At 34.4% G+C, this 26,535-nt stretch overlaps 1 protein-coding gene across 1 annotated transcript in view; it reads left to right on the top strand.

Annotated features, from left to right (window-relative positions):
* LOC148899968 (AT-rich interactive domain-containing protein 3B-like) overlaps positions 1–26,535 on the top strand; it is a 109,244-nt gene that overhangs the window by 55,276 nt on the left and 27,433 nt on the right. Inside the window, exons 4-5 of the mRNA XM_088991521.1 lie at positions 879–953; positions 1,944–2,016. Of these exons, the coding sequence (XP_088847647.1) occupies positions 879–953; positions 1,944–2,016 (148 nt within the window). The remainder of the gene's footprint in view (positions 1–878; positions 954–1,943; positions 2,017–26,535) is intronic.

Genomic DNA, 26,535 nt, shown 5'->3' with positions numbered 1-26,535 from the left:
ACCCAGCGCAAAATTGTACAGCTGAAAAAGATATACAGCGATACCTTGGCTTACGAACTTAATTGGTTCCCAGACAGTGTGTAAGGCGAAAAGTATGTATCCCAAAAAATGATTTCCCATCGGAAACCATTAAAATGAGAATAATCCGTTCCCAGGTCCGCATTAAAACATAATTTTCTACTTTCTAATTTTCTAAGCCTTAAAACTACACAATATATACCTTATTGTATGTATAATATATGGTATTGTAATTAAAGAAATAAACTGTGCTATATAATAAAGTTGTTTTATTGACCTTTGTGATGGTTGTTGATGGCTTGATGGAATGGAGTGGCCAGTTTCATCAGCATTAAACACTTGATGAGGAACGTAAATTGATGAGGAATGTAACCTTCTTTCACCATCTTGAGGAATGATCCCTTGTAGGTGCTTTCTCTGCGATAATTTTACCCTGTTCCTCATCAGTTGTGTTCTGTTTAGCTGGGTTGATAGCTTTTTGCATCAAGTCTACAGATGGCTTGTGCGGGTTATTTGTGGAGCCCGATTGATGGAAATTTTAACCTTGCAGTTTACACTCTGCATTTGAACTATCAAAGTTGAAACGGATCCAAATTTCACTGTTTTCTATCCATTTTGTCACTCTCTCGCTGTCGTCTGCCTGTCTCTTTAATGTTAATTTATAAAGTATCCCACTCTGAAAAAAGAGTCAAGTAGAGCCAAGGAAGAATGTGGAGTTCGGTAGGTTGAATAAAGAAATACAAATTAAATATGGATGACATGTTACCTCTATGTCACGTGATCAAACCAAACCAACATAGATGCTGAAAATATGCACTTGTCCCACTGATCCAATATTTTGCTTTTTCTCTCCCTTGCAGAATGGAAGCGCAAGCTGGGCGGACGAGGCGGACAGTAGCAGAGGAAGAGGAGAAGCCTCCAGAGACTTTGCCAAGGTTAGATTTAATTATAAATAAATGGTAAAAAATAGATGAATAAATGAATGAATTGATTAGCCATTATTATTATTATTATTATTATTATTATTATTATTATTATTATTATTATTATATATTTTTATTTATTTTGTATTTTTTATTTTATATATTATTTATGTATTTATTCATTATTTATGTATATTCATTTATATTTTATATTTTATATTTTATATTTTATATTTTATATTTTATATTTTATGTTTTGTATTTTGTATTTTGTAGTTGGTATTTGGTATTTGATACCAAATACCAAAATACTTTATTATATTATATTTTATTTATTTAATATATTATTTATGTATTTATTTATTATTTATGTATATTCATTTATATTTTATATTTTATATTTTATATTTTATATTTTGTAGTTGGTATTTGGTATTTGATACCAAATACCAAAATACTTTATTATATTATATTTTATTTATTTTGTATATTTAAATATTATTATTATTATTATTAATATTATTATTATTATTATTATTAGAAAAACAAAATACAGGAGCTGCTGTAAAGGCAGCCACTCTTGCGGCGCCATCTTGAAGTAAAAAAAAACAACAACTAAATAACGAATAATATGACACAACGCAAAAGAAACAGACAGTCATTCAATTTGAAGCATTTTCTGAACCCTTTTTGTTGCATGAAGCAGTTCTAGATGAAAGAGCGAGAGGTTCAAAGCATCTTTTTCACCAGTGGATCCGAGACGTCTTGGTGGAATGTACACGTCTGCTCCAAGCTAAATGTTGAAAGCACGAAGCTTTAGCATCCATTAACGAAAAATGACGTTCCCACGTGAATCCGCTTCATTTCCAAGCCGCAACGGTTCCACATAAGGAATGAATGAATGAAAATTAAAGGGGTCTAATAGAACGTTTTTACTTTAAAATGGCTTTTCTGTTGCTGCTAGTAATGGCGTTTCTTCTTCTTCTTCTTCTTCTTCTTCAGTTGTACGAGCTGGATAGCGACCCCAAAAGGAAGGAGTTTTTGGATGATCTCTTTACCTTCATGCAGAAACGAGGTACTTTGCATTTATTTACATAAGAGGAATCGTTTTCAAACGGCTCTGCGGTCTTGGAGGGTTTTTTTTTCACACAAACACATTTTATTCCTAACACAAATAGGAACACTGTTGTATTTTATTTTATTTTATTTTATTCCATTTTATTTTATTTTATTTTATTTTACTTTGTTTTTATTCATTTTATTTCATTTATTTCATTTTATTTTGTTTCATTTTATTGTATTTTCATTTATTTTATTTTATTTTATTCCATTTTATTTTATTTCATTTCATTTTAGTTCATTTTATTTAATTTAATTTAATTTTATTGTATTTTATTATAGTTTATTTTATTACATTTCATTTTATTTCATTTTATTACAATTTATTTCATATATCATTTTATTTTATTTCACTTTATTTCATTTTATTTTATTTTGTTTTTTAATTTAATTTTAATTTATTTTGTTTTTTAATTGTATTTAATTTTGTTTTTTTCATGTTATTTCATTGTATTTTATTTCACTTTGTTTCATTTTATTCCATTTTATTTTATTTCGCTTTATTTCATTTTATTTCATTTTATTCCATTTTATTTTATTTCGCTTTATTTCATTTTATTTCATTTGATTCCATTTTATTTTATTTCACTTTATTTCATTTTATTCCATTTTATTTTATTTCGCTTTATTTCATTTTATTTCATTTTCCTTTTTTAAAATCATTTTACTCCATTTTATTTTATTTCATTTCATCTTAGTTCATTTTATTTCAATTTCTTCCGTTACTTTTATTTTATTTCATTTTAATTCATTGTATTTTATTGCATTTCATTTCATTTTATTGATTTCCTTTTACACAGTGCACTCCCCCAATTTTCAACTGGGCGACTTAAATTTTTGGGTATTGTCATTTAACTTGTCAACGCGGCGACTGCCTGCTTCGCCCACCCGCCTCAAAATTCTGAGGTTGTGGGTTCAAATCCAGTCTTTGTTCTTATTATGTCAAGATTTCATGTTCTTCAGATATTTTCATGGTTTTTCCTGTTTTGAATATATATGAGGGAAAAAAGTCAATAATTCTCGAAAAGACAAATATCAAATATCCGCATTTAAATTAATATAAGAGATTGTTTACATAAGATCGTCATGCGACTACATGTCCTACTGGTTCTTCCAGAGTTTCTAATTTCAATCAAATTCATCTCCCAATAACATTTTTTTTTCTTTTGGACGACGGTTTATTTATGATTAATCCCTAGCTCGTATTTTAGCATATTTTGTATAAATATACGAGCGCTTATGTGATTCCTTTGATCAGATGGTGATTGTGGGATGCTATTTTCATAATAATAATAATAATATTGATAAATTTCACTTTCAAAACTCTCAAGGTCACTTTACAGTCACAGGATCAGTTTTTCTGTGGGTGAGCAGTAGCAGCCACACGCGCCAGCGTTCACTCAACCTGGAATAACTCAACTAGATAGAAAGTTAGTTAGCTAGCTAATAGATAACTAATAGATAGCTAGCTAGTTAGATAGCGAATAGATAGCAAATATCTAGCTAGCTAGGTAGCCTGTTAGTGAGTTATATAGCGAATAGGTAGCAAATCGATAGCTACCTAGGTAGCCAGCTAGTTAGCTAGCTCGCTAACAGTTAAATGATAGCTAGCTAGCTAGTGAGACAGTGAATAGATAGCTAACTCGGGAGCCAGCTAGCTAGTTAGACACTGAATAGATAGCAATACATAGCAAATAGAGAGCTAGCTAGGTAGCCAGCTAGATAGTTGAATATTCGAATAGATAGGAAATAGATAACTACCAAGGTAGCCAGCTAGCTAGTTAGAGAGCGAATAGATAGCTAGCTAGGTAGACAGCTAGCTAGTTAGATAGCGAATAGATAGCAAATACATACCGAGCTAGGTAGCCAGCTAGCTAGTTAGATAGCATATATATATATAGCTAGCTAGATGGCCAGCTAGCTAGTTGGATAGCGAATATATAGCAAATAGATCAGATAGCAAATAGATAACTAGCTCGGTCGCCAGCTAGCTAGTTAGATAGCAAATAGATAGCTACCTAGGTAACCAGCTTCATAGCTAGCTAGGTAGCCTGTTAGTGAGTTATATAGCGAATAGGTAGCAAATCGATAGCTACCTAGGTAGCCAGCTAGTTAGCTAGCTCGCTAACAGCTAAATGATAGCTAGCTAGGTAGTGAGACAGTGAATAGATAGCTAACTCGGGAGCCAGCTAGCTAGTTAGACACTGAATAGATAGCAAATACATAGCAAATAGAGAGCTAGCTAGGTAGCCAGCTAGATAGTTGAATATTCGAATAGATAGGAAATAGATAACTACCAAGGTAGCCAGCTAGCTAGTTAGATAGCGAATAGATAGCAAATAGATAGCTAGCTAGGTAGTCAGCTAGCTAGTTAGATAGCGAATAGATAGCAAATACATACCGAGCTAGGTAGCCAGCTAGCTAGTTAGATAGCATATATATAGCTAGCTAGATGGCCAGCTAGCTAGTTGGATAGCGAATATATAGCAAATAGATCAGATAGCAAATAGATAACTAGCTCGGTCGCCAGCTAGCTAGTTAGATAGCAAATAGATAGCTACCTACGTAACCAGCTTCATAGCTAGCTAGGTAGCCAGCTTTTCAGAACTCTCAATGTCACTTTACAGTCACAGCATCAGTTTTCTGAAGAAAACTAAATAACAAATAAGATAACAACACAAAGACACAGAGAGTCATTCATTCTTCAGCACTTGCTGTACCCTCTTTGTGACATGAAGCCGTTCTAGATGAAATTTTTAAAACATTTGTGATCAGAATGACAAATGAAAATGCCGAAACAAGAACGTACAGTGAGACCTCAACTTACGAACTTAATTGGTTTCCAGACAGAGTGTGTAAGGCGGATAGTGTGTATCTCAAAAAAAAATTCCCATAGGAAACCATTAAAATGGGAATAATCTGTTCCCGGGTTTCCATAAAATATACTTTTCAACTAAATAAGCCTTAAAGACTGCACACAACATACCTTATTCTATGTATAATAAATGTGCTATTGTATTGTAATGAAAGAAATACACTGCATTGTATCATAAAGTCACTTTATTTACATTTGTGATGGTCATTTATGGCTTGATGGAATGGCGTTGGAGGTCGAAGGTCAAAGGGAATTGCTGTTTGGAAAGAGAGGCACATTACATTAGGACTGTAATTAAAGAAATAAACTGTGCTGTAAAATAAAGTTTTATTGACCTTTTTGATGGTCGTTGATGGCTTATGGAAGGAGAGTCACCTTCCATAAGGACTGTTGGTAACTTAACCTCTGGCGCTGTTCGGTCGTGTGCTTCCGCCGAAGATCACTCCGCCAGCCGTGGTGGGTGTGTATTATGAAAATAGTGCTTATTATAAGGTTTAATTTTCATAAATTTGACGTTTGTAAGACAAAAAGTTTGTAAGATAAGGTGTTTGTAAGTTGAGGTCTCACTGTATTTACTTATTTAGTTACTCATAAAAAAATAAAACCCATACTTTTATTTGATCTTCATTTTATTTCTGCTTATATGTGAGTGATCTCCCTGGTCTGACCTTACGACATCCTCGTTTTGGGGGTGGTTTGATGAATGAAGTTGTAAAAGAAGGGCGGAATCCGTCAAGCCCCTGTTAGCGTCTCCGTCCAGCGACAGACGGCGGGAGTTGTAGTCTGCTGACCCTTTTACGCATACTGATCCATCAGCCCTGACTCAAACGTCGCCTGACGAGCGGTGATCTGACTGGACGCGCCGTGCCAACTCACGCTATTCACACCAAAAACAAGAATGGAATCATTAGCGATGTGAGCTAAAAGGCTAACGGTTGCTATGCTAGCATGTGTGCGCTAAAGTCATTGAAAGAGGAACAAATTGAGTGGATTTAAGTTCCTGACGGAAGGAAAACTTAGGAGGGATTCCCATTTCCTGCCCATGCGCTTAAAAAAACAGCCGCGTGAGGGTCTATTTTTGTAGTGTTGAGGAATTTTAGCAGCTGCTTGAAATCCTGTCTTTGCATTAAGAAATCCATTGATGGCCATGGCTATCTTTTCAAGGAAGACGTGTTCAGTTCCTGACTTTTGTTGCGTTAGCTGGTCTTCCTTCCTTTAGCTAGTTGTTCTCTTTGTGTCGTTGTGATAACTCGTGAAGCTTATTTGTACAGGAGGTTGTGACCCTGCTGGGTACGGTTATTTCCTTGTTGCTGCTAAGTCCCGATCAGAATGTAGTCGGTTTGATAACTTTATGATTGCAAACTGATTACTACAAGGCAGGAAGATTTTTGAAGATGGGGTCAGGAAGACGTCATCAGTCAAGTGTTCAGGAGATCTTTGAAAGAAGCTTATAAATAAAATGTATTACTCGTTCATCCATCCAAACGACCCATTTATTTATTTATTTATTTATGTATTTATTTATTTATTTAATATTTATTTATTTAGTTAGTTAGTTGTATGCTTTTTTTATTTAACTATTTGTGAATTTCTTTAACTATTTTTATTATTATTTATATAACACTATTATTAATATTTATTTTATTTTATTATTCATTTATTTATGTTTATTTATATTATGTTTATTAATATTTATGTGTTTGTTTATTTATTTATTTATTTATTTATTTATTTATTTAGTATTTATTTAGTTAGTTAGTTGTATGCTTTTTTATTTAACTATTTGTGAATTTCTTTAACTATTTTTATTATTATTTATATAACACTATTACTATTTATTTTATTTTATTATTCATTTATTTATGTTTATTTATATTATGTTTATTAATATTTATGTGTTTGTTTATTTATTTATTTAGTTAGTTAGTTATTTGTATGATTTATTTATTTAGTTTTGTTATTTATTTGTGTGATTTTTTTATTGAACTATTTGTTAATGTATGTTACTATTTTTAATTATTATTTATATAATACTATTATTAGTATTTATTTTATTTTATTATGTATGTATTTATGTTTATTTATATTATATTTATGAATATTTATTTATTTATTATTTTTTTATTATTTATATAATACTATTATTAGTATTTATTTTGTTTTAATATTTATTTATTTAGGTTTATTTATATTATGTTTATTAATATTTATGTATTTATTTACTTATTTATTTATTTGTATTATTTTTTTATTTAACTATTTGTTAATTTATGTAACTATTTTTATTATTATTTATATAATAATATGATGAGTATTTATTTTATTTGATTATTTATTTATGTTTCTTTATATTATGTTTATTAATATTTATTCAAATAAGTATTTATTTATGTATTTGTTTATTTAGCTATTTGTTCATTCATTTGGCTATTTTTTAACACTTATTATTTATATAATACTATTGTTAATATTTATTTTATTATTTATTTATCTTTATTTATATTATGTTTTTTCATACTTATTTCAATTATTTGTTTATTTAGGTATTTGTTCATTTATTTGAGTATTTTTAACACTTATTATTTATATAATACTATTGTTAGTATTTATTTTATTATTTATGTATCTTTATTTATATTATTTATATTGTTTTTTCATACTTATTTCAATTATTTGTTTATTTAGGTATTTGTTCATTTATTTGGGTATTTTTAACAATCATTATTTATAGAATACAATTATTATTATTTATTTTATTTTATTGTTAAAGGCGCAAATAAGCCATTATTACATTCCTCCCCAATCGAAAACAGTGCTGGTATATTCAGGCTGCCGAAAAGGCGCAACCGCTCAGCAGAGTTTGTGTGATATCGCCTAGCGAAAATATATTAGCTATTAGCATTTGGCTATTGTAAACCAGTATTGTCATATCAAAAGGAAAAAAAAAACATACTTTTTTTAATTAAAACATTACGTATTATACAGTTGTTATTCATTCCCCGTGAATGATAATTTACAGTCGCGAGGGTGGGAGATTTCATGAAAGCCAGAACCATGCTCGTGTTACACTCCTAATCGAAGATTAGCAAGGACCACATGGTGGGTTATCTGCGCTTTAGAGTTATTCTGGGAGGCGATACTTTGGTTCACGACCATGAAGTCGTCTTTCACAATGCAAGTGGCGGTTAAGCCATTGAATTTCACTTCATCGCTGCAAGTAAGTAATATGATTTGTACAAACTCAAAATGGTGACTGTATTCAATTTTCTTCGGAAACTAAACTTCCATTTAGCCCTTGACTACGTTTAATACAGTGATACCTCGGTTTACGAACCCCTTGGCTTCCAAACGTTTCGGTTTACGAATGTTGAAAAATTTACCTTGGCAGACGAACTATTTTTCGGGATACACACGGAGCTGCCACAATGTGTGATGTGTCGTTCGTGAACGAGCCTGTTCTCCTCATAAGAAAATGGCAGCTGGCTTTTTTTTAGTCCTCTATTCCCCGCCCCCAGTCTTCGGTTAAAGCCACGTGATTGGTCAAGAACGCAGCAGTGAGGGGAGGTGGTTTAAACATTAAAGAGACAGGCAGACGACAGAGAGTGACAAAATATATAGACAACACTGAAATTTTGACTTGTTTCAACTTTGATAGTTCAAAGGCAGAGTGTAGACTGCAAGGTTAAAATTCCCATCACTCAGGCTCAACAAATAACCCGCATAAGCCATCTGTACACTTGATGCCAAAAGCTATCAACCCAGCAAAACAGAACACTATTGATGAGGAACTAGGTAAAATTATCGCAGAGAAAGCACCTCCAAGGGATCATTCCTCAAGATCAGGGGTGTCAAAGTCATTTTTTGCCGTGGGCCACATTGTAGTTATGGTTAATGAATAACTCGTTTTCAAATCTGAAGTCAAGAATAATGACTTTTATTGTGGTTGACATCCAAAAATATGACATTTTGGCTCAGATTTTAGCAATCATCATGGAATTTAACAAGTTTGATTTGCTTTCGCGGGCCGAAAAAAATGATGTGGCGGGCTGGATTTGGCCCGCGGGCCTTGACTTTGACACCTGTGCTCAAGATGGTGAAAGAAGAAGGCTACGTTCCTCATCAAGTGTTTAATGCTGATGAAAGCGGCCACTCCCTTCCATCAAGCCATCAACGACCATCACAAAGGTAAATAAAACGACTTTATTATACAGTATAGTTTATGTATTTAATTATAATACCATACCGCATTTATTACACATAAAATAAGGTATATTTTGTATAGTTTTAAGGCTTAGAAAGTAGAAAAGTATGTTTGATGGGGACCTGGGAACGGATTATTCTCATTTTAATGGTTTCCTATGGGAAATTATTTTTTGCGATACACACTTTTTGCCTTACACACTCTGTCTGTGATCCAATTAAGTTCGTAAGCCAAGGTATCACTGTACATGATGAAACGCGCAAATACAGACATTGCCCATATCCCCCTTTGGTGTTTCTATTGTGGGAAGCGTTGGCCTCCCAGCAGGACATGAGAGGAAGTTCCCTAACTGTAACCCTGAGACCATGAGCTCTGTCCACACCAATTACGCCATGAATGGGCTCTGGGGGGGATCAGTATGCATTATATTACTACTCTCCTCATGCTCCCCAAGCTTAGCCGTACGCCGGGCGCCCTGCGCAAAACACCACACGACAATGAAAAGGTTCTCCGGCCTTGTTTTGCTTGTAACTTCTGGAAAAGTCGCCATTTTTTTGTCACTCTACATTAGAGAATCGATCGGAGGTGTCACACAAGAGCCAGGACTGATTATTCTCAGGAACCGGGGGGAAGAAAAAAAAACAGGTGCACATTGTGCTCTGGTTATTTGTGGAAAGAGCAAACGACAATTGCTTTTTTTTTTTTTTGACGTGGACAAGCAGTCTAAATGGGGTGAGCGGCAATTGTGTTCAAACACAAAAGAAGTGAGAAGTGAGTGTCTGGTGGTAGACTTTTATAACCACGTCTTAACTTTTTGCAAACAACCTGACACATGTGACCTATTGGCTTTGTTACAGCTGTGACACTGCCCCCAGCCGGACTGTTTACAAGTTGACTGCAACCCCTGCCTCCCTTTTCCCCATTTCGTGTCTTTTACACCTAACTGTGTCATAGAAAAATGCAGGCTATGATTGACTGCGTGAAAGGGTCATGTGACCGGTGTTTTCACCACAGCGAGGCGCGGTGTTTGGTATTCAACTTTACAGCCTTATTTTTTTTTTAATTTTTTTTTTCAATCTTTTCTTTTTTGCAAATTTTTTTTTCAAAACATTTTTCAGGCAAAAATGATTTTTGCAATTTTTCTCCCCCAAAATGTTTTTTTGGGTGCGTTTTTATTTATTTATATTTCCCAATTTTGTGTCTTTTACACCTAAGGTGTCCTTAGTTTTATTTTATTTTATTTTATTTTATTTTATTTTAATCAATATTTTCTTTTTTGCAAATAATTTTTTTCAAAACATTTTTCAGGAAAAATGATTTTTTCAATTTTTCTCCCCCAAAATGTTTTTTTGTGCATTTATTTATTGATTTATTTATATTTCCCGATTTTGTGTCTTTTACACCGAAGGTGTCCTTTGTTTAATTGTATTTTGTTGTATTTTCTTTTATTTTCTTTTATTTGTTTTTTTCTTTTTTTAATGTATTTTATTTTGTTGTATTTATTTTTTTATCTACCTCATTTTATTTTATTTATTTTGTTTTGTCTTGTTTTATTGTATTTTAATTTTATTTTTTTTGGAAATATTTCCTTTTTTGCTAAAATATTTTTTCAAAATATTTTTCACCTAATGTTTTTTTTTTTTGCAATTTTTCACCCCAAAAATGTTTTTTTTTTTGCAATTTTTCTCCCCCAAAATGTTTTTTTTTGTTGCAAATTTCATTCTATTTATTGATTTATTTATATTTCCAATTTTATGTCTTTTACACCTAAGGCTTCCCATGTTTTATTTTATTTTTTGTTGTATTTTATTTTCTTTTATTGTATTTCATTTTATTCAAATTAAATTCTGTTTTATTTTATTTTGTTGCATTGCATTTTATGTTACTTAGTTGTAGTTTTGTTTTATTTGTTATTTTTTATTTTTTACAATATTTTTTTTCAAAACATTTATCAGGCAATTTGTTTTGCAATTTTCCCCCCCAATTTGTTTCGTTGCAAATGTTTATTTATGTATTAAGTTATTTAGAAATATTTATCTCAAAAATGTTTTTTTTTTCAATTTTTCTCCCCCCAAATGTCTTTTTTTCAAATTTTATTTGTGTCTTTTACGCCCAAGGTTTCCTTTGTTTTATTTTATTTTGTTGCATTTTATTTTATTTATTTTGTTGCATTTTTATTATTTTAATTTAATGTTCTTTTATTTTATTTTGTTGTTTTGCATTTTATGTTATTTTGATTTATTTTTCATTTTGTTTTGTTTTGTTTAATTTATTTTGTATTTTTTGTAATACATTTTTGCAAAATAAATTGAAAACATATTTTCGGGCAATATGTTTTGCAATTTTTCCCCTACATTTTTTTGTTGCAAATTTTACTTTATTTATATATTAATTTATGTAGCGGTAACACTCATAAAGAAGGTGTAAGTTTACACACATTCTAGGGGACAAATCAGCCCATTTCCATCGGAGCTTGTGCGCCATCTTTTGCATTTTCTGAGCGCTACATTGCAGTCCAGATGGCTCGAATTGATACGGAAGGACTTCTTTAATCGATTGCAAACATTTATGCTTTCCTCTTCAGAACTATTTGAATCATATTCATAACTGGATGAGTAACAAGAAAGCATCTTCTCCGAATCTGAACTCTCTGAAGCCATTGTTTTGATTCTGGAGCAAGGCAGTGTGTGACCAATAGTGACATCACGAACAAAGAGGCGGGACTTTCTGAATCTGCCCCGTTCTGAGCTCATTTTGTGGCAGTTTTGGGACACTTTAAGTCATTTGTATTGGTGTTTTGCATATGACTAAAAATATCAGCCAGCATGTTTTTGCTATTGTAGATGCTATAAAACGTTTTTCTGATGTCAGTTAGCAAACAAAAAAAAATGGTGTCGGTTGTCCTTTAAGAATTGTGAACGTTTTTGGCAAAACGGGAGACGCCATTGACTTTATTGCGCGACTGTGGCTTTTCCTCCGACCAAAGAGTGCACTTTGTCGGCGTGTGAATCACCTTTCACACCGCACGCGCCAATTTAACACAATCCGCAAATGGCATTTTTCCTTCCCTTGTCTTTCCTTCCGTCTTCACCCCCTTCCTTCACTCCTTCTGTTTATTGTGCTACAGTTACAACCACTGAAACTTGATAACGCCGTGGGGGATACGGGAAGGGCACCGAGCTATTGGCCTGCTCGGGTGGGGGTGTGTGGAAGGGTGTTCATTGTTAGGATATGGGGGGGTTGGGGTTGGATTAAGGGGCCTCCTCCTGTCCTTCACAATATGATTAATGATCTCAAAACAAGTGTAGTGGCAGGGAGGGACATGTTGGGAGGGGTAACCTTTTTCCCCGACAAGCCGGCTGGTTGATGGACAGCAGACAAGGGGCCCGGGCGTCGTACCTTGGGTGGCATGAAAAGGTGATGGCAGACAAGGGCACTCTCGAGATGGGCTGCCAAGGTGACAAAGGGCTGACACACTCAGCCAGTCAATCAGTCAGTCAGTCAGCTGAATAAGAGATACGGACACTCCCCTGCTTACGAACGAGATATGTTCTGAGTGTTTTTTTTGTAAGTTGAATTTGTTCGTAAGTTGCTTCGGTGCTATATTTTGTCTGGAATGTATACAGACGCTCCAGACTTTACGAACTAGATATGTTCCGAGTGGTCATTTGTAAGTTGAACTTTATGAACGAGATATGTTCCGAGTGGTTGTTCGTAAGTTGAATTTGTTCGTAAGTTGCTTCGGTGCTATATTTTGTATGGAATGTATAGAGATGCTCCCCGCCTTACGAATGAGATACGTTCTGAGCGGTCGTCTTAAGTTGAAATTGTTCGTAAGTTGCTTCTGTCCTATAATTTGTATGGATTGTATACAGATGCTCCCCACCTGTCGAATGCGAAACGTTCTGAGCAGTCGTTTGTAAGTTGAATTTGTTTGTAAGTTGCTTCGGTGCTATATTTTGTATGGAATGTATACAGACGCTCCTCACCTTACGAACGAGATACGTTCTGAGTGGTCGTTTGTAAGTTGAATTTGTTCGTAAGTGGCTTTGGTGCTATATTTTCTATGGAATGTATACAGACGCTCCACTTTACCAACGAGATATGTTCTGAGCGGTCGTTCGTAAGTTGAATTTGTTCGTAAGTTGCTTTGGATGGAATGTATACAGACGCTCCTCACCTTACGAACGAGATACGTTCTGAGCGGTCGTTTGTAAATTGAATTTGTTCGTAAGTAGCTTCACTGGATTGTATGTTAACGTCAAACACTGGACGGGGAAGTATAAAACACAGACGCTCTAACAGTCGTAAATCAAATTCACACCTACTGTAGTACGACGACATGTACCCTTGGGTCTTCAGTAAGCCATGACTGAAGCTGTAGCTCATAATTACGAAATTACGTGCCAGCAGCCCTTACTGTTTGTTATGCATCGCATCCTCCTAGAGCTTCAACTGGTAAGGGCGATTTCCTATGCAGCCAATCGCAAGCGAGCTCAGCCTGTAAAAAGGCACGGGATACAAAATCTAATTTACAGCATCTCTGTCTGAACATTTTTCGCTAAAATGTTCGTATATACCGTTATTCGTAACTCGAATGTTCATAGCGTCTATAATCACATGGCAATCTTTGGAAAAGTATTACAGGAAAAAAGGGTGGATGCCCGTACTACTTTTTAATCATGCCACCAAAAGAGACGCCCAAACTGCCTCCTCCTTTTGGATCAAAGATTTTCGAGTTTTGTGGCTTCTTGGCATGTTGATACATTGAGGAAATAGTTTGCCTTTTTTTCAGGGTGGGGGGGGGGGGGCAACTCCACCCTTATAAACAGGCAAATTACAAGCCGGCCTTAAGGGAGGCCATGCGTCCAAAATGGAGGGAAGGGTCTGTGTTTGTCGTCTTTGTTCCAAACCAACGGAAATGGGGCTTTTCTTGATGTTTGTTTTGATATTCTTAGCCCCCTTTTGGTAGATACAAATCTTCTTGCCAACCAAGGCAGACTCTTTGTGTTGCTTCCTTTCCCGAGTACAACCCCCTTTTTTTTCCATCCCCCCCCCCCCCAATCCTGTTGTTTCCTCCTTTTGCCATTTGTTCCAACACTCTACGCTGTCCATCTTTAATTACGACCATACTGTAAAGAGATTTAACTCTCTAAGCCGCCCAGACGGGAGATTCTTAATCACCCGACCCGTAACTAACGTAGCATAGTAAAAGCCGCTGACTGATTCACGATGAGGTTATCTGAATAAATACAACAATGGCCGCCACGTTTCAGCTCATACATCTTGTTTTGTCTTCTAGTTCGATAAACTGCCATTAATCACTTTATGTTCCAAACGAATTTGAATAGTGCTTAAAATAGTTAATACATTTGAATAGTGGTTAAAGTGGTTAAAAAAGTGGACCAAGAAGCAAATAATTGTTCATTTCCATCTTGTCCCAGGTGTTAAGAATCCAAATGTGAAATAATTAATCTGATATCTCATCATACAACGCACACATGTTAAGTTTCAGAAATCATAAATCGGGAGATTTTCGTACTCATATCATGATATATATATATAGTATATATATATATATATATATATATATATATATATATACTATATATATGACACCCAATTGTTTTTTTTTCCCTCTATTCCCCGCCCCCAGCCACATGATTGGTCAAGAACGCAGCAGTGAGGTGAGGTTCTTTAAACATTAAGGAGACAGGCAGACGACAGAGTGTGAGAAAATGGATAGAAAACAGTGAAATTTGGACTCGTCTCAACTTTGATAGTTGAAAGGCAGAGTGTAGACTGCAAGGTTAAAATATCCCATCAATCAGGCTCCACAAATAATCCCCACAAGCCATCTGTACCCTTGATGCAAAATGCTATCAATCCAGCTAAACAGAACACAATTGATGAGGAACTAGGTAAAATTATCGCAGAGAAAGCACCTACAAGGGATCATTCCTCAAGATGGTGAAAGAAGAAAGAAGGTGACGTTTCTCATCAAGAGTTTAATTCTGATGAAACCGGCCACTCCATTCCATCAAGCCATCAACGACCATCACAAAGGTCAATAAAACCACTTTACTATACAGTACAGTTTATTTCGTTAATTATAATACCATATCACATTTATTATAGATAAAATAAGGTCTAGTTTGTGTAGTTTCAAGGCTTAGACAGTAGAAAATTATGTTTTATGGGGACCCGGGAACAGATTATTCTCATTTTAATGGTTTCCTATGCGAAATTATTTTTTGGGATACACACTTTTCGCCTTACACACTCTGTCTGGGAACCAATTAAATTCTTAAGCCAAGGCATCACTGTATTTTGTAGTAACCAGGATAAAACCACTTTACTATACAGTACAGTTTATTTCGTTAATTATAATACCATATCACATTTATTATAGATAAAATAAGGTCTAGTTTGTGTAGTTTCAAGGCTTAGAAAGTAGAAAATTATGTTTTATGGGGACCCGGGAACGGATTATTCTCATTTTAATGGTTTCCTATGGGAAATATTTTTTTGGGATACACACTTTTCGCCTTACACACTCTGTCTGGGAACCAATTAAATTCTTAAGCCAAGGCATCACTGTATTTTGTAGTAACCAGGATAAAACCACTTCCAACCTTTTATCCCTGCACACCGGAATTGAAGTGTCAAGTGACGAGAACAGAATCCCGCAGCCACGCGTGAACTCATCGTGAGTGATATTCACGAGTGGCATCTCAGCGTAGCCAACTTCGCCTGCCACACTTGCTCTTCCATCTGTGTCCTGTGTGTGCTCTTAAAGTAGTGCTTCCTGGCCTCCACACCCCTGTGATGGATGGCACCGAGCACAATTACGGCCCCCCCCAAGGAGCCCCTACGCCACTACAATAGCCCTGAGCTCACTTCCACTGGTGTTTGCATGCGCTAGCGACAAGCAAGGGCAAAGCAACGAATCGCTTGAATGAGTGCAAAGGGGCCCGATTTTTTTTTGGTCAAACTGAAGAAACTACTTCCTGTGCTCCCTCACATTTATGTATTTATCGATCTAGCTTTTGAGTTATCTAGCTAACTATCTAGCTATCGAGTTATATATCTTCGTAGATAGCAAGCTAGCTAGCTAGATATCTAGGATGCTAGATAGCCAGCTAGGTATCTAGCGTTCTAGTTTTCTAGCGAGCTGTGTAGCTCGCTAGCTTTCTAACTTCATCAATTGCTTGTAGATGGATGAAATAAATATTAGAGGACTCGTGATAATTTTACAGTCTTAAAACATGGCGAAACCCATCATCAAGTACGTTCCCACATTTGTTTATATTATTATTATTATTAGTATTATTATTATTATAATAATAACAATAATAATAATAAGAAGAAGAAGAATAACAGTAATAAGAAGAAGAAGAATAACAGTGAGATAATAATAATAATAATAATAATAATAATAATAATATAATTGTAATGTTATAATAATAATAGTAAGAGTGATAATACTTGTAATAATAATAATAATAATAATAATAATAATAATAGTAATAATATCGATATAACCGGGACTATCGATATATCCGACCATGTTTGCATGTAATTTTCTCCATGCGTGCATAGAAATAGTATCGATATAACCGGGACTATCGATATATCCGATATCGATATAACGAGACTTTACTGTAATAATACTAGTAATAATACTAATAATAATAATAGTAACCATACTAGTAATAATAATAATAATATAATTATAATGTTATAATAACAATAATAATAATAATAATAATAATAATAGTGATACTAGTTGTAATAATAAAAATAGTAATAATACTTGCAATAATAATAGTAATAATACTAGTAGTAATAATCATAATAATAGTAACAATACTAGTAATAATAATAATAATGATAATAATAGTAATAATAATAATAGTAACAATACTAGTAATAATAATAATAATAATAATAATAATAATAATAATAATTAATAATAATTATAATAATAATATAATTGTAATGTTATAATAATAATAGTAATAATAATAATAATAATAATAATAGTAATAGTGATAATAGTTGTAATAATAATAAAAATAGTAATAATACTCGCAATAATAATAGTAATAATACTAGTAATAATAATAATAATAATAGTAACAATACTAGTAATAATAATAGTTAATAATAATAATAATAATAATAATAATAATAATAATAATAATAATGCTAATAATAATAATAATGATAATAATAATAATAATAATAATAATGTAATTGTAATGTTATAATAATAATAGTAATAATAATAATAATAATAGTTATAGTGATAATAGTTGTAATAATAATAACAATAATAATGCTCGCAATAATACTAGTAATAATAATAATAATAATAGTAACAATACTAGTAATAATAATAATAATAATAATAATAATAATAGTAGTAATAATAATAGTAATAATAATAATAATAATAATAATAATAATAATAATACATTTCATTTCTAAGCGCCTTTCAAAACTCTCAAGGACACTTTTGCCCGATGGAACTAATCTGTAGCTACCACAAACATTCGGTTGTAGTGAGCCATTTGTCTATAAAGAAATTCCAAGCCATTCAAACTCTTTCAGCGAGTGCACACGCCTGGAGCCAATTTGCATATCGGCATCGGTTACATCCCGCAAGAGCAAATAAACCACCAGCTGTCATGCCCTCCCAATGCCAAAAGCAATTACCATCGACGACGGTTGAAATTTGGATGCCCCCCCCCCCCCCCCCCCACACCCCCGACCCCACCGCCCACACTTTCCTCTTCTTTTAAAACAGCCTATCACTTTTTCAGCTCTTGTATTGATCGCCGCAAGGAAGCTGAAGGCTAGGTCTGTCAATCTGGGTGTCTGTTGACTCAAGCGGCTAATTTTCTTTCCGGCGAGGTCCAGTCCGACAAATCTGACAGTATGGTGACTACTGCGGTTAGCGCCTAGTAACTATATTCAAGATTAGCTCAATAAATCGGTAGCAGACTTCCTTTCTGTAGTTAAATTTAAAAAAAAGTGGCTTATCGTAACCTTAAAACATGAATGTTTCAAAGATAAAAATCATTAGATATTTAACTCTAGTGAATTTATGATATGTTATGAATTAATTGTGCTCCATGTTCCGAACTTTAGATACAGTGTTTTTTTTTAAGTACTTAATATTGTTTCATGTTTTATTCATTGATGTACCAACATGAATCAATCCATTACCATATACTCAACTATTATGATTATTATTATTAGTAGTAGTAGTATATTTATTGTATTTTATTTTGTTGTTTTTTATTTTGTTTTATATCTATTATTTTTATTTTACATTTATCTTATTTTATTTTGTTGTAATCTTTATTTCTATTTTTCTTTATTTTGTATTAATGTTTTAATTGTAATTGTAACTTTAACTCACTTTAATTTTAATTTTAATTTTAATTTTACGAATCAAACCATTACCATATACTCATACCATATAGTATTATATAGTTATTTTGTTGTTTTTTATTTTATTTTATATCTATTATTTTTATTGTATTTGATTTTTCTATTGTAATTTTTATTTCTATTTTTCTTAATTTTAATTTTAATTTTAATTTTAATTTTAATTTTAATTTATTTGTATTTGTATTTGTATTTTTTTTGTATTTGTATTTGTATTTGTATTTTTTAATTTTAATTTTAATTTATTTTTAGGTTGTTTATTATTTTAATTTTAATTTTACGAATCAAATCATTACCATATACTCATACCATATAGTATTATGATTATTATTAGTAGTAATAGTGTTATATTTATTTTATTTCATTTTGTTGTTTTTTATTTTTTTTTATATCTATTATTTTTATTGTATTTGATTTTTTATTGTAATTTTTATTTTTATTTGTCTAATTTTAATTTTAATTTATTTTAATGTTCATTTTCATTTTCATTTTCATTTTTATTTTAATTTTAATTTTAATTGTAATTGTAATTTTTATTTTATTTTATTTTTTTTAGTTTATTTTATTTTTATTTTATTTTATTTTAATTTTAATTTTATTTTTAATTTTAATTGTATTTTGTGTTTATATTTATATATATATTTATCACTGCCACTGCCCTAAAATCTACTATTTGTGAGTCATTTACATTTCTCAGCAATAAATGAAGGCCTCCCTCATCTCTTCTAAAGAAATCTGCAGTAAATGCCCCTCCCCTTATGTACATATTCAGCATACCGTGTTGTCCTATCACTTGTGACATACACATTCTTAGCATTTTATGTTGCTTTTCTCCAACTCGATCTTCCAGTTAGACATGAATACACCGCGATGGCCTTCTTACTCTCTGTTAAAAGTTGTGTTTACGTACATGCGTGATGTAAATGTATTTTTTTCCCACGCCCTTTCATTTGTATTTATTTTTGGTGAAACTAAAAAGAGGGATAAACGACCTTTACATTGGGATGATGATGGGGTGCCTTCAAACGTGGCAATTGGGTGGTTAATTGCATTGTACTAATTCATGTGTGTAGTATTTTTGACATGATTGATCTGCTGTAACATTGCTCTTCAATAAGCAACTCAGCGGGATTCTGTACATCCACATCTTTCTTCTTTTTGATTTGACTATTTTTTTATTTGCATATTTAAAGGACAACCGACGGCATTTTTTTTTTGTTTCCTAACTGACATCAGAAAAACGTTTTATAGCATCTAAAATACCCAAAACACGCAGGCTGATATTTTTAGTCAAATGCAAAATACCAATAAAAATGACTTAAAGTGTCCCAAAACTATTTCAAAATGGCCTCGGAAGTGGCGAGTTTCAGAAGGTCCCGCCCCCTTGTTCGTGACGTCACGCCAGGACGTCTTGCCTAGCTCTCGGATCAAAACAATGGCTTCAGATTCGGAGAAGATGCTTTCTTGTTACTCATCCAGTTATGAATATGATTCAAATAGTTCCGAAGAGGAAAGCATACATGTTTGCAATCGATTAAAGAAGTCCTTCCGTCTCATTTTGAGGCATCTGGACTCCAATGTAGTGCCCAGAAAATGCACAAGATAGCTCCTAATCTCCGTTGGAAACGGGCTGATTTATCTGCTGGGAATTTGTGTCAACTAGTATCAAATAGTAGTCTTGGTGCAACTCGCAACGATTCACCATCGCATTACAGTAAAGTCTCGTTATATCGATATCGGTTATATCGATAGTACTGCTTATTACGATACTATTTCTATGAACTCAAGGAGAAAATTTACATGCCGCAGGATCGGATATATCGATAATCCGGTTATATCGATATTTTTCCCGACTCCCGAGAATATCGATATAACGAGACTTTACTGTATTTATGTTTTTTCCTTCTAATTTAGCTATATGCCGTGGAATCTTTGTAAAATACGCTCAGTACAAGTCATTTGAAGTGATTTTACAAATTATGAACACAACTTGTCCCGAGGCGTCGGTTGCCCTTTAACCCCCGAGTAATACTACCGATCACTAATGGTCAATTCCTGAGGTAAAATATGACTTTTTAGCTTTTGTTCAATCAGCTGGTCTGTGTTTGACATATTCATTTAGCTTGCAAAACTGCCACATGGGCGGATTCAATTATCAAAGAGTGCATCAGGTATTTATGACCAAAAAAAAACCTGTTCCAACATTTTCCAAGACGCTGTGGATGTATGTCACAGCGCTTAAGAACTCATACTTTGAACTCCCTCGTCAACACACCCAAATTGAAGCATATATTGTCACTGCAAAGCATTTCATTGCATTGCGAAGAGTGACACTTGACAACCATGCTTTTAAAGGCAGTGATAACCAGGAAGTGTCAAAAGAATTGTGACCCAATCGACAGCGATGTTGCTACTCAATGCCGCGTTTCCATTACGGCGGTCACAACACAACACAACACACACCGTTTCCATCACAACAGACGTGGAGCGGAGATCAATTGAACTCTGCAAGCCTTCTCTGCACAATGCGTATTTTCAGTGTATGTGGTACTGCCGAGACCATTTGAAAAATGCTGGTCACTGTTTTGTGTGGCGATTGAAAATATGAATTACTGTTGTATGATGTAAAGTACAGCTCATTAAATGCATGGAAGCGTTCACATGTAGGAGAAATATATCAATTTCCGGGTTTAAGCCGACATGAAAACAAAATATAGTACAGTGATACCTTGACTTACGAACTTAATTGGTTCCCAGAGAGAGTGTGTAAGGCAAAAAAGGTGTATCCCAAAAAATAATTTCCCATAGGAAACCATTAAAATGAGAATAATCCGTTCCCAGGTCCCCATAAAACATAATTTTCGACTTTCTAAGCCTTAAATAATACACAAAATATACCTTAATTTATGTATAATAAATGTGTTAAGGTAATATAATTAAATAAATAAACTGTACTGTATAATAAAGTGGTTTTATTTACCTTTGTGTTGGTCCTTGATGGCTTGATGGAATGGAGTGGCCGGTTTCATCTTGAGGAATGATTCCTTGTAAGCTTTGGCAGCTTTATCGTCAGAACTGGCTGCCTCACCATGACGAATGACACTATGAATCCCTGTACGACGCATAAAGTTCTCGAACCATCCGTGGATAGCCTTGAAATCATCAATGGATGACGAACTTCCAGGTTGCTTCTTGACGATATCCGAGTGAAGTTGCCGTGCTTTCTCTGCGATAATTTTACCTAGTTCCTCATCAATTGTGTTCTGTTTAGCTGGGTTGATAGCTTTTTGCATCAAGTGTACAGATGGCTTGTGCGGGTTATTTGTGGAACCTGATTGATGGGATATTTTAACCTTTCAGTCTACACCCTGCCTTTGAACTATCAATGAAGTTGAAACGAGCCCAAATTTCACTGTTTTCTATCCATTTTCTCTCTCTCTCTCTGTCGTCTGCCTATCTATTTTTATTTGCAGCTCTGTGTTTCTGTAACCCCCACTGCTGCGTTCTTGACCAATCACGTGCGGCTTTAACCGAAGACTGGGGGAAGGGAATAGAGGACCAAAAGAAGCCGGCTGCTATTGTCTTGTTAGGAAAACAAGCTCGTTCGCGAACGACACATCACTCATTGTGGCAGCTCCGTGTATATCCCGAAAAATAGTTTGTATGCCAAGGTAAAATTTTCATAAATGTAACATTTGTAAACCGAAAAGTTCGTAAGCCAAGGGGTTCGTAAACCGAGGTATCACTGTATTGAAAACTATGGCAGCCCTTATTTGGGCGCAGCCTCTGATTCAACTCTGTAGGTGTTTAGTGACCAGGTTGATTTAGTCCACCCAGTTTGGGCAGAACAATGACGCCATCTTGCTCTCACCTACATGCTATTTGTGTTGTAGCATTCCTGGAATTCCACCCGGTCATAAAAAAAAAACCTTCACTGTGTGATCCCAGGCAGCTAATCATCCATCCAACCAATCGTCCGTCCATTCATTGTCCAGCAGCCTCCATAACAATCCCTCTTGATCAAGGTCTGGTCAGTTGATCCGCCGGGATTTAGGTTACAGCTGAAGAGGCCATCTCACTTTTCGCAACCTTTACAATACCCCCCTAACCTCTATTTGGTTCATCTTCATGAAGAAGGGGAGTCATATTTCTAGTTTTCTTTTAGTATGACGGCTCATATCGTCATTGACTGCGACGGACAGGCTGGCTATGCCAAACTTTTACGGAAAAATGCAGTCAAGTCTTTGATTTCTAGTCATTTGGTAATGCATGGAGTGTATTGGAGAGTCAAAATATGGGTGGGCGTTTGCAGAATAAACTTTGATAATATCAGAATAGCATTAGGGGGTAACCCGTGTATTCAGGTTGAATATCTACATAGTTTGGCTTACAATGGTACCAAGATGGAGCCGCAAGAGTGACTGACTTTCCAGCAGCTTCTGTATTTTGATTTTCTACTTCTTTCTTTCCTTTCCTCTTCCTTTCATAACTATGCTGCTGTATTACTTCCGAGTATAGTGAACGTTGGCGCGAATGGCTGCCGCTGCTCACACGCGCAAAAAAATATCCCGGCTCCGTAAAGTGTCCTTGAGAGTTTTGAAAGGCACTTAGAAATTAAATGTATTATTATTATGATGATTATTATTATTAGTAGTAGTAGTATTAGTAGTAGTAGTAGTAGTAGTTGTTGTAGTAGTAGTAGTAGTAGTAGTAGTATTGCTATTGTTATTGTGATTGTGAGTATTATTATTATTATTATTATTATTATTATTATTATTATTATTATTATTATATGAGTGAATTAATTGTAATTAACTCATTCACGAATTTATTCGGGAATTGAAAATATGACGTAGAGCGCCATTCCAGCTCATTTTTTGCCCCTTATAATCCGGAAAATATGATAATTATTTACCCCCCCCCCCCCAAAAAAAAAAAAAAAAACCTTTTAACTCATTCACTGCCATTGCAAAATTTAATCGGGAATTGAAAATATGACGTAGAGCACCATTCCCGAATTTGTTCGGGTTTTGATTTTTTTCATGCTTGGGTGCCGATAAAGCGCTGGCCATGGCCACTGGCATTTTTTTTCCAATTGTTAGCATTTTGTTCCAGCTACAGCTGCTGTTAAAGCGCTATATAAACCAATATGTATGTAATGTATTGTATTTTGAACAGCCACCCTCATTTCAAGATCATATCACTCCAGACCCATATAATTTAGGAATTAACTCTTGTTTCTGATGACAAAAGAGAGTCTAACGTTTTTAACGCTGTATTGAATGTTTATATTAGGGGTGTCAAAGTCATTTTTTTGCCGCAGGCCACATTGTGGTTATGGTTTCTTCCCGAGGGCCGTTATGAATTTGGGAAAGCCATTAGAATGTTTAATCTCCTCCACATATTACATATAGAGCGCACAACAAATTAATGAATAACTAGTTTTCAAATCTGAAGTCAAGAATAATGACTGTGATTGTGGTTTACATCCAAAAATATGACATTTTGGTTAGGATTTTATGGATTTAGGATTTTATTTTCATGGAATTTCACAAGTTTGATTTGCTTTCGCGGGCCAAAAAAAAAGATGTGTGGCGGGCCGGATTTGGCCCCCGGGCCTTGACTTTGACACCTGTGGTTTATATAGTCCAAAAACTCAATATTCTGTAGGTCCTGGAATTCAAGTGACAATGACACAAAACTTGGCACTGGAGTGGACACATTTTTGTACATCTGGCAGTGAATGAGTTAATTCATCAAATGTTTTATTTAAAAACAAACAAAAAAACACACGTGTCCGCTATGTGTGTACAATTGAAATGGAGCGACTTGACTCTTTGTTTAGAACGTCAAAATCAACTAACGGGCTACACGTGCTACAGTGCGCACTTTGCCGGCTCACATCTGCTTGCAATATTTTTGTTACGCTAACGCTAATAACTAGAAGTCAGAGTGTAACTACACAAAACACTTGTCAAGCAGATCTGTTCTGTACAAAAGCAGCTCTCACACATCACAAAGACAGTTTTATTATACTGTCGATTCAAAGCGTGTCACGGCGTATACAGGACAGCATTTTTTTTTGTGAGTTACAGTGATACCTTGGTTTACGAACCCCTTGGCTTACGAACATTTTGGTTTACGAACGTTACATTTACAGTAAAGTCTCGTTATATCGATATCGGATATATCGATAGTCCCGGTTATATCGATACTATTTCTATGCACGCACGGAGAAAATTACATGCAAACAGGGTCGGATATATCGATAGTCCCGGTTATATCGATATTTTTTCGAACTCCCTTGAATATCGATATAACGAGACTTTACTGTATTTAAAAAAAAAATACCTTGGCATATGAACTTTACCTTGGCATACGAACTTTTTTCGTACACGGAGCTGCCACAATGAGTGATGTGTCGTTCGCGAAAAGCCCGTTCTCACAACAAAATGGCAGCCGACTGTTTTTGTCCTCTATTCCCTGCCCCCAGTCTTCGGTTAAAGCCACGTGATTGGTCAAGAAAGCAGCAGTGAGGGGAGGTGGTTTGAACATTAAAGAGACAGGCAGACGACAGTGAGAGTTCCAACTCTAATAGTTATAGCAGAGTGTAGACTGCAAGGTTAAAATATCCCATCAATCAGGCTCCACAAACAACCCGCACAAGCCATCTGTACAATTTGAAGAGAACACTTGATGCAAAAATCTATCAACCCAGCTAAACAGAACACAATTGATGAGGAACTAGATAAAATTATCACAGAGAAAGCACCTACAAGGGATCATTCCTCAAGATAGTGAAAGAAGAAGGTTACGTTCCTCATCAAGTGTTTAATGCTGATGAAAGCGGCCACTCCATTCCATCAAGCCATCAACGACCATCACAAAGATAAATAAAATGACTTTATTATATAGTACAATTTATTTCTTATAATACCATAGCACATTTATTATACATAAAATGTAAATTTCTCCACTGCGAAACTAATAAAGGCAAATCCAAAATAAGGTATATTTTGTGTAGTTTTAAGTCTTAGAAAAAGAAAGTAGAAAATTATGTTTTATGGGGACCTGGGAACGGATTATTCTCATTTTAATGGTTTCCTATGGGAAATACATTTTTGGGATACACACTTTTCGCTTTGCACACTCTCTGTGTGAACCAATTGAGTTCGTAAGCCAAGGAATCACTGTACTCCGTTTGAAGGTTGACCGTAGTTGCCATTGAAGTGCACCTGCGTGGCTTTGCATCCAGATTTATAACCCAGTTTGCTTTTTTTTTACAAAATTGTAATCGTACACTTGAGCTTCTAATAGTGTTATTATGAGCGGTCTGACAAGCTGCCTCCTCCCTCCTCCCGCAGCTTTGCGAGTTGCTCCTGGAGAAATTTACAGCTCCTTGACTGCTGTGGTTTGGAGCCTGGCCAGTTATTTTCTTTCCACCATGGGGTTGACAGAGCGCACGAGACAGCTCCTTTAGAATATCGACACGCTTCGACTCGTGTGTCCCGGATGCTTCTTACATATCTGCCAACCTACAGTGTTACCTTGGCTTACGAACTTCATTGGTTCCCAGACAGAGTGTGTAAGGTGAAAAGTGTGTATCCCAAACGATGCCGCGTCCGCCACCACCTATTGAGGCTTTTTTTCCGTCGCCGTCCGCCGAAGTCCAAGCGTGTTTGTTGGACGACCTCTTACAGCTTCTCCCTTAGCAGGAAAAGCGATTTTTCAACAGCGTGTATGCGTGCGTATTTGGGTCAGCAGAATGACACAGTACTAAAAATCGATAATACGAAATATAAAATGATAAAAATGACACTAAAAGTTATAAGATTTAGAATTGAACTGTAAGCAGTTTGGTATATCATAGTATTCAATAGAAAACGTTCTTTAAAAGTTACTTCCGGGTTGAGTGAACGCCGGAGCGTGTGGCTGCCGCT

The sequence above is a fragment of the Hippocampus bargibanti genome, linkage group LG03 (genome assembly GCF_051943395.1).
Source record: "Hippocampus bargibanti isolate YZ-2025 linkage group LG03, ASM5194339v1, whole genome shotgun sequence".
NCBI classification, from domain to species: Eukaryota; Metazoa; Chordata; class Actinopteri; order Syngnathiformes; family Syngnathidae; genus Hippocampus; species Hippocampus bargibanti.
This window is presented reverse-complemented; position numbering and strand designations above follow the sequence as displayed.